Raw genomic sequence first — 10,000 nt, forward strand, 5'->3', positions numbered from 1 at the left:
CCTTCCTAATATTGGCATGCTAATATATTTCCTCGTTGCCTGGTCTAAAAGGATCCCGTAAGATTGTAAAGTGCGCTATTGGACAAGTACGAGACACGTCCCGCAGAGAGGAGCTATGATATAGTTCTGCCATGTTATTAAGGATTATTATTATTATTATTATTATTATTATTATTATTATTATTATTATTATTATTATAATAATAATAATAATATTGTTATAATTATTAATATTATCATTATTTCTATAATTATTATATTATTACACCACCAAAAATAACCAAAACATTGCGTGGCACCATCACGATAGTAATGTTATTAATACCTTATGACTGTGCTCATCACTTTAGAACGCCAAATGTTTTTTTCTTGAATTTGATCATATTAAAATATTTCTAAAAAGGAAGGAGATTATTTTTTTTTCATAGAGCCGTTGTTTATTGGCATATTGAGTAGCAATTTTATTTAATAAATTAAACATTTTCTATCCGTAGTTAGCATATAAGATATCTCCGTATATGAATTTAGTTTGATGGAAGTTTATTTCTATTTCTTTTCGTATTCACTCGGTTTTTTTACATGAAGGAAAACACTATTCCTATGAAGGTCTGTAAAACTGTTCATAAAAAATTTCGATTTGATTCATAGTTTACGTGTACAGGATGACCCATAAGTTTCCATACAAAGGAAAAACAAATATTTTATATCCATGAGGAGAATAAAAAAACATAGGTGACAACAAATTCTTTTTGAGTACTCCACTGCTCACTTGAAATTTATTTGATAGGACTCCGGTAATATTAACTTTGCTATAGGTTGAGGGGGTCTTCGTGGCGGGGTGATTTAGTACTCGTTGACATTTTTGGTTTTTTTTTTATTTGTGACGTGTCACTGGAAAAATTACATACAATGAGAAATTCATATGGACAATTCTTCAATTAATAAAAACTAAACATATAAAAAATAAGAAATTAAAAAAAAAAAAATCAACAAAAGTAAAATCATAATGATTAATAAAAAACATATTTAAAGAAAACCCTATTCTCTACACATTTCAAACAACATTATTGGAAACCTCTATTGCTATATCTTGTTAATTGTGATTCCTTTGTATTCTATTTCTTGCATGTTACACATTTTTATTAATATTTCCAATAAAGGCCTCTAGTATAATGACTTGATTACAAAATTCGTAATACTAGGTGGGTGAATCCCTCGGTTCTGCTATATCAACTCTATAGAAATAAGCACTAAGCAATAATAGACATCATTAAGTCATGAGAGAATTTCACTAAATAATTATTGGATGTGTGGCATATTCTATCTAGCTTAATCCCTTACGAACTCTATTTTCCCTCCTTAAATTATAAAAGACCTCTTGATAACATCTCTTACTTACAATTTTGTTTGTGTCCACCGTAAAGACCGTCCACCTCTCTCCCCTAAATGGGCCCCTGGGTATGTTCCTGCCGAGGGTACGGGACCGTTAGGACAAACCCCTCATTTTGTCTCATGTTTCTATATTTCATTATTAACATCCCTTAAGCTATTGTTATTTAAACAGCAACCCTGACAACCCTTTTTTTTTTTCTCTAACTCTAAGAACAATGTGCTTTCTTACCTTATATTATAATTCCATCTTAAAGTCGTCGATGTCAATTTTCACCAAAACACGTCTGCACTCTATCACTTCCCTGCGCCCAAGAACAACCTGTCGCTTTCCCAAGCGCTTGAGAATGGGCATGGCGGGAGATGGCTGAATGGTTCTTTTGTTTTTCTTTGTTACTAACATATAAAAGGTGTCCCCAAAATTATTGTTTCTGACTAAAACTTCCTCATTTTAATTTTCTTATTATTTTATAACGTGTTTGCCTCTATTTGTGACCGGAATTTAATTACAAATTTTGGATTTACCACGAATAGTCATTCAAAGTTGCGCGGGGAAAAGGTGAAATTTCCCTGAGTGAAATTTTCCCTGCATGAGACATCCCTGCATTTACACCCGCCCCTTTGAAGCCTCATGAGCACAAGGGGGTTCAACGCCTTATCGCTCTGTAACGCCCATTAGATCCGTCTCCTCTTCTAAAATCAAAATAAGTTTCGACAGCGGTCTGTCGTATTCCTTGCCCTCTCTCCTGACAGTCACCGTCCTCACCAAACCATCTTTCCCTACTTTGGTCTGCACTACTCTAGCCAATGGCCAATGGCAGCGTGCTTCATTCTCTTTGACCATAAGGACTACGTCTCCCACCCTGACGTTTCGTCGCTCTTTGAGCCATTTCTGTCTCTTCTGCAGACCCAGTAGGTACTCACGTTTCCAACGGGCCCAGAACTGTTAGGCCATATGCTGCACCTGCTTCCATCTTTGCTTAGAGTGACCACATATTGCAACGTCGCAGCCTACAGGCGAATCTGCCATGTTTAAAAGCTTGTTCGGTGTGAGTGGAACTGGGTCTCTATTGTCTGAGGTGACGACAGTAAGGGGTCTGCTGTTAACCGTTGCCTCCACTTCACAAAAGAGCGTACACAGCCCTTCATAATCCAATTTCTGTGTCCCCAAGACTATATCTAAGACCCTCCTCACGGTACCTATCAACCGCTCCCATGCTCCTCCAAAATGTGAGGCGCCGGGCGGATTGAGAATAAATTCCACCCCACACCCGAGCAACTCATTGCGCACCTTGTTTCCTGCCAAGAACTCATAACTGGAGTCGAGAACTTTCCGCGATCCCACAATATTAGTGCCGCAGTCGCATCTAACTGTCTTGACCTGACCACGACGAGCTAAAAACCTCCTGAAGGCACTAATGAATGAATCTGATGTGAGATTCGAGGCTACCTCCAAGTGTATGGCCCTCATGTTCAAACAAGTGAATATAACTCCCCAATGCTTCATCTGTGCCCTTCCTTGTTTTACGAAGAATGGCCCAAAAAGGTCCACTCCGGTGCGATAAAATGGGGGTTTCCCCGACTGCACTCGATCGGGTGGTAGATCGGCCATTAGCTGCTCGATGGCTTTTCCGTGTGCCCTGCGACACCTGACACATCTACTCAGCACGCGTCGCACTGCTGCATGGCCCTTAATTACCCAAAATTTCTCCCTCACCTGGCTCAAAACATGCATTACACCCATATGGTTAGAATGCTCATGATAATACTGGATCACCATGTCTGTCAAGTGTCCCTTATACGGCAGAATAATTGGATGCCTTTCGCTTGGAGAGATATTTGCCAAAGATAACCTACCTCCAACGCACAGAAGCCCATTTCTCAGGATTGGTTTCAACCTTCTTAGGGAGCTAGAGGCCCTAATAGTTCCTCCCCTCTCGAGGCTCTCTATCTCTAACTCGTAATCAACACGCTGTGTTACCTGCACTACCACCGTTTCCGCCAAGCTAATAATTTCGGTGGACAGATGCACACCTAGCTCGCTGAGCAGCTGCCGATGTTTATAAATAATGTATCTAGCAAATAGCAACAACCAACCCAAAGCTCTAAGGAGCTTGATCCAACTAGAATAGTGGTGGATGATTTTATACATACCTGTTTGCCTTATGTCCATCCCAATCCTGAAACTAATTATTTTGTAGCCTCTAGTTCCTGTTGGTCGTATCTCACGCTTAACCTCCAATCCCTCCACACCATCTGACATTTGAGCTGGCTCAGTTGGCCAGAAACACTCCTCCTTCAACAGAAACTCCGGACCTTTTTTCCACCTTTCAGACTGCTTGGAACGTGTTGCATCGTCTGCTGGGTTCTCCCCAGAGTTAACGTACCTCCACTCTTTCTGATCACTGCCCTCCCTTATCATAGAGACACGGTTTGCCACAAATGTCTGGTATCTGGCCTGATCGTTCCTAATATAGCGCAAGACGGTCGTTGAGTCAGTCCAATAATAGACCCCATCTACCCTGAAATCTATCATGGTCAGAATGGTGTTTCCTAGTCTTACGGCCAGCACCGCTGCACTAAGTTCTAGGCGGGGCACCGAAACATGCTTCAGTGGTGCTACCCTTGCCTTTCCATGATGAATCTGCAAGATACGTTTCCCCACAGATCCGAGACCCGCAAGTATGCCACTACTCCCAAAGCCATGACGCTTGCATCTGAGAACAAATGCAACTGTACTAGGGTGGCTGATTCCCATGGAATAACCTTCAGGCTTCTGGGCACACTGGTCCCGCTGGTCTGGCTCAGCCTCTTTGCCCACGCCTTGATACGGTCCGTAGTGTCAGGGTCCAACTCCATGTCCCAGGCTATCTTTAATCGGCAGAGGTCCTGCATGATGACCCTACCCTCGATTAAAACTGGCGCCAATATTCCGAGTGGATCGTAAATCGAGGCTATGGCTGACAACAGGTCCCGCTTAGTCCTTGGGACTGATATTAGCTCTGCGTGGACACCCAATTCATCAGTGGCCAAGTCCCACTGCACTCCCAAAGCCTTTGTCTTATGTGACTCTGATCCCTCTATAAGCTCTGAGGTGCTCCTACTGTACCACTCCCTCGGGATCGATGACATAACCTCCACGCAAGGGCTGCTGAACTTTGTCAATGTAAACCCCCCTTTCTTGCAGAGCTCTTTAACCTCCAACAAATTGACTAACAGTGCATCTTTGCGATCCTCGGCTCTCAAGCAGTCATCTACATAAAAATATTTGGCAACTGTGAACCGTGCTTCCTCTGAAAATTCATTCCCAAAGTCGCTTGCCGTCTGTTTCAGCACGAAGTTTGCAATGCTCGGAGAAGAGCAGGCCCCGAACAGGTGGACTGCCATTCTCCACTCTTTGGGTTCCTCGTCAAGACCATTTTCCCACCAAAAGAACCTAAGGTAATCCCGCTGATGCTCTGGTACCCGTACCTGATAGAACATAGTATTTATATCTCCTGTATAGGCAAATAGACCTCCCCTAAACTTTACCAACACACCCAACAGAGAGTTCATCATATCAGGTCCCTGCAAGAGTAGGTCATTTAAGGATATACCCTCCACCTTGCTTGCACAGTCAAATACAACACGGACCTTGTCTGGCTTGTCTGGATGTTGCACACCAAAATGAGGAATATACCACACATTTCCCTGGCTGGCTGCAGTCACTCGCTCAGCATAGCCTTTCTGTTGCATCTCTCTCATGAAAGCACTATACTGCTTAGCGTAGTTACCATCCTTCACTAGCTTCTTACGAAGGCTGTGCATACGGCGCAATGCGATGTCCCTTGTTTCTGGCAATGGCCCATGATTGCCACGCAGAGGCAATGGTACCTCATAAGTTCTTCCTTTCTTTCTAACCCCTTTCTCTATTATCTCTAGCCATTTCCTGTCCTCTGCAGACATTTCCCTTCTGTTAGATGCAACATCGTCATACTCGCGATTGTAACTCTCAACCAGTATGCGGTCTAACTCAAGGCGCTTGCTTGTCACTTGGATCTTATTGACATGCTCTTGTCTCCTTTTGTCCTTTGCTCCACATACCACCCAGCCCAATAATGTTCGTATGGCATGGGGTTCATGGAGGCGTGTTGAATTAATAACTTCCCTTGGCTCAAGTAGGTGAGGCACATTGTTCCCAATTAATAAGCCTACCTCAGCTTCTACCTCTGGGATGTAAATCTCTCGCAAGTGTGGCCATCGTTCCAGATCTCTGGACCTGACTACGTCGCACTCGTCTATCGGTATGCGAGGGGCACTCAACACCGGGGGGAGTGTAATGCAAGTCTTGCCCTCATAGTCCAATACTGACAATCCCGAGACTAGACTGCATGCAACTTCCCCTACTCCGTTGATGGTTTCAACATTCACCTTAACGTCCTGCCTCTCAGTGCTGCCTAGGGTCTGCATTAAAGCTTCCGAGACAAAGCATGTGGAACTCCCATTGTCCAAGAAAGCCTTCGTGAAAACCTCCCTTCCTTCCCTTGACCTAAACCTTATCGGCACAACTGACATCCCTGTACCAATGCTACCTCCTCTAACCGCCCTGAACATAGCAATTTTGTCATGTGTTCCTTCCTCCTGAGCCACTAAGGCTCTATTTGGGTGCTCAGATCCTATCACTTCTACTTCTTGGACCACTTCTGCTCCTTGGACCACTTCTACTTCCTGGTGTCGATGCAACAGCGTTGGGTGATTCCCATTGCATATGTTGCAACTTTTCCTGTTTCTGCAATACTGAGACCTATGACCACTTCTCAGACACCCAAAACAGAGCCCCAACTCCCTTATGGCTCCCAGTTTTTCCTCAGGTCCCATTTGAGATATTTGGTGGCATTCATCCACTATATGGGGTCCTTTCCTAGCCTTAGTTGGACACTCAGCCTTGACTGGTGCTTTTCCTTCTCCTACCCGAGGGGTGTCTTCCCTTCTGCCCCACTGAAATAGGTTCAAGACCCTAGCCTCTCCTTCACTGAAACTCACCAAATCATCAAACGACACAGGCCTCTTTTTTTTCTCATTAATCTTATCAGCAACTCTCCACCATCGAGCCTGCACCCCTAAGGAGAACTTGCCAATGATCAACCTCATTGTTTTTGGATTTTGTAATTCGGCAATGCCATAAGGGACGCACGAAATTGCATTCCTGCAAGTTTTGAGTGCCACCGAGTACTCGTCATACTCTTCCGCGTTGTTTTCCCTTATATCTTTCCATTTAATGATCTTTTCCACAAACGCGGTGGCTATCTGTTCTAGGTTTCCATATCGCTCCTCCAGCAACTTCCTTGCCTGCTTATAGCCCTCTGAAGCTTCTAAGTGGATGCAAGATGCCACAATATCGTTTGGCATGCCTGTCGTGTATAAATCCAGATACCTCAGCCTTTCCTTATCATTCGTCAACTGGCTACTAAAGACTTCATCAAATGAACGAATAAATTTAAAATACTTTGTACGATCCCCATCAAACTTAACTATATCCTGCTTGGGCATCAAGCTTTTAAGGTTGCAAGAGATTAGCGCCTGCATGACTTCCCTATTGCTCAAGTCCCTTTGGTCATTCTCGCCCGAGCAACGGCATCCACTTAACCCAATCTCGGGCGCTACCGTATTCAAATGCATGGGTCTCTCACTCCCGCTTACATCAGGGCTTGTGTGTTCTCTTACCCTAGGGAGGTGAGTTATTTCCTTTTCCCTTACTCTGGATTCTCTCAGGGCCTTCTCCTCTGCCTCCACTCCAGCTAACTCTGCCTCTAAACCGACCCTCTCCCTCCTAGCCTTTAGCGCTGCTTCCTCTCGCTCTATGGCGTCTATCTCCTTCATTGCCCGTAATTGTGCTGCCAACCTGGCTCTAGAAGCAGCTAATACTGCATGTCTGCTCCCAGTAGAACTCGCGCGCGACCGCTGAGATCTCCCGGAAGCAACAGATTGCATACCAATGACTGATGCGCTATCCCCCAAATTTAAATGTCCTTCCTCTTCCCTGGACTCTTCAGTGCACTCACCTACCTTATGGCCCTGATTAACCCCACTCTCCTGCCTAACCGCAAGTCCCCGCAAAAACTCCTGTACCTCTACGCCATCCTTCTCTAGGGCTTCACTTAGACGCTGACACAATTCAGACTTGTTCCCTCCTCTTGGGAGGCCTCTAACTTCCAACTCCTCTCTCAATTGCGCAACCTTTAGGGTCTCCATTTTCCTAGGCCCCGTTCTGGCACTCCCTATGAGCTAACAAAATTTCCTAGTTGAATCGTAGCTCTGTCCTAACCGATGAGTGGCCGAGAACCTGCACTACTCAATGAAGACCACCATCAGTACCTATGTTGCGACTGCCTAAATCCTCTAAGCCTAGAGACTGTCCGTAAATGTATCAATGTCTCGTGGCCCAGCCTCCTACCTGAAAGATCTTCTATTTGACATATCCCGGCCTTTACCTGAAAGAACTCCTACCTGAAATAACTTCTATTTGACATATCCCAGCCTTTACTTGAAAGAACTCCTACCTGAAATAACTTCTATTTGACATATCCTAGCCTTAACCTGAAATAACTTCTATTTGACATATCCCAGCCTTTACCTGAAAGAACTCCTACCTGAAATAACTTCTATTTGACATATCCCAGCCTTTACTTGAAAGAACTCCTACCTGAAATAACTTCTATTTGACATATCCCAGACTTAACCTGAAATAACTTCTATTTGACATATCCCAGCCTTTACCTGAAAGAACTCCTACCTGAAATAACTTCTATTTGACATATCCCAGCCTTTACCTGAAAGAACTCCTACCTGAAATAACTTCTATGAAATAACTAAACCCCTTCTTGTTATGCCTAAGTTCTAATACCATGCAGCATGCAGCCAACTAACAGCTGTCAAACTGAGAACTCTAGTGACCATTGGCTTAGGATTACAGCGCCCGTAACCGACGTTGGAAGTGGTTTCTTCATATGGATATTCCTCCAATTGGTAAAGTTAAATTGGGTAACCGTAACGTTACGTGCTAAGTTCTCATTTGAATGGGTTTTAAATTGGATCTTCCAAGAAATGTTTTCATGCCACACACAGAATAAACTTATGTATTAAATCAAACCCGTGATACCATTAACCTAAACCAGTTATGAGGACCTATAGACGATTATACCTAAACCAATACAGAACCAAGGGACCACATTATAAAATTCCACAAGGTTTCCCTCGACGATCAGATATCACTCTTAACTCAAAATACATGAATAATGACCTGAGAACACAACATTCTGACCTTTTCCAAGTCTTAATGCACTACACACATCTGTTCCTGCTCACCTTCGAGATATTTGCCTAACAAATAAACTACTCAAGTCCAAATGCCAAATTTCCATTTAATTAAACATCAACTCCTCTGTCATAAAAAAAAACACAAAATAATTGTCACTCTAAATATTACACAACAGGACAGTTTCCTTAATGAACTTCGTCGATCATCTTACTGAGGAATCAGCTAATCACGCCTTACAACTTAGGAACATTTAATACCCTCATAAATCTGGGTCCTGTGAATGAAATCTTTCACACGTGCTGACAGCAACACCTTAACGATGCAGACAATACCTAATTGCGCCCATTATAACTTCCTTCCACTTAGCTTGTTGCGCGATGTCGGCAGACGACTTGATCTTCTTCTCAGCTTTCCAGAGGGACCACGTGCTTCTTCAGAGTTCCACCCACGCTGTACCACAAAAGGGGGGACGAAAATTTGACTATAGGTTGAGGGGGTCTTCGTGGCGGGGTGATTTAGTACTCGTCGACATTTTTGTTTTTTTTTTTATTTGTGACGTGTCACTGGAAAAATTACATACAATGAGAAATTCATATGGACAATTCTTCAATTAATATAAACTAAACATAAAAAATAAGAAATTAAAAAAAAAGAAATCAACAAAAGTAAAATCATAATGATTAATAAAAAACATATTTAAAGAAAACCCTATTCTCTACACATTTCAAACAACATTATTGGAAACCTCTATTGCTATATCTTGTTAATTGTGATTCCTTTGTATTCTATTTCTTGCATGTTACACATTTTTATTAATATTTCCAATAAAGGCCTCTAGTATAATGACTTGATTACAAAATTCGTAATACTAGGTGGGTGAATCCCTCGGTTCTGCTATATCAACTCTATAGAAATAAGCACTAAGCAATAATAGACATCATTAAGTCATGAGAGAATTTCACTAAATAATTATTGGATGTGTGGCATATTCTATCTAGCTTAATCCCTTACGAACTCTATTTTCCCTCCTTAAATTATAAAAGACCTCTTGATAACATCTCTTACTTACAATTTTGTTTGTGTCCACCGTAAAGACCGTCCACCTCTCTCCCCTAAATGGGCCCCTGGGTATGTTCCTGCCGAGGGTACGGGACCGTTAGGACAAACCCCTCACTTTGTCTCATGTTTCTATATTTCATTATTAACATCCCTTAAGCTATTGTTATTTAAACAGCAACCCTGACAACCCTTTTTTTTTCTCTAACTCTAAGAACAATGTGCTTTCTTACCTTATATTATAATTCCATCTTAAAG

The 10,000-nt window shown here is 42.5% G+C and overlaps 1 protein-coding gene across 1 annotated transcript; it reads right to left on the reverse strand.

Annotated features, from left to right (window-relative positions):
- Positions 1–2,044: 2,044 nt before the first annotated feature.
- LOC137642956 (uncharacterized) lies at positions 2,045–7,620 on the reverse strand. Its single transcript, XM_068375820.1, has 7 exons — positions 5,961–7,620; positions 5,584–5,666; positions 4,929–5,457; positions 4,129–4,643; positions 3,544–4,033; positions 3,107–3,342; positions 2,045–2,332 (listed from the first exon to the last, which is right to left on the reverse strand). Exons 1-7 carry the CDS (start codon positions 7,618–7,620, stop codon positions 2,045–2,047), a joined length of 3,801 nt encoding a protein of 1,266 aa, XP_068231921.1.
- Between the last annotated feature and the right edge of the window lie 2,380 nt (positions 7,621–10,000).

This window comes from Palaemon carinicauda, chromosome 6 (assembly GCF_036898095.1).
Source record: "Palaemon carinicauda isolate YSFRI2023 chromosome 6, ASM3689809v2, whole genome shotgun sequence".
NCBI classification, from domain to species: domain Eukaryota; kingdom Metazoa; phylum Arthropoda; class Malacostraca; order Decapoda; family Palaemonidae; genus Palaemon; species Palaemon carinicauda.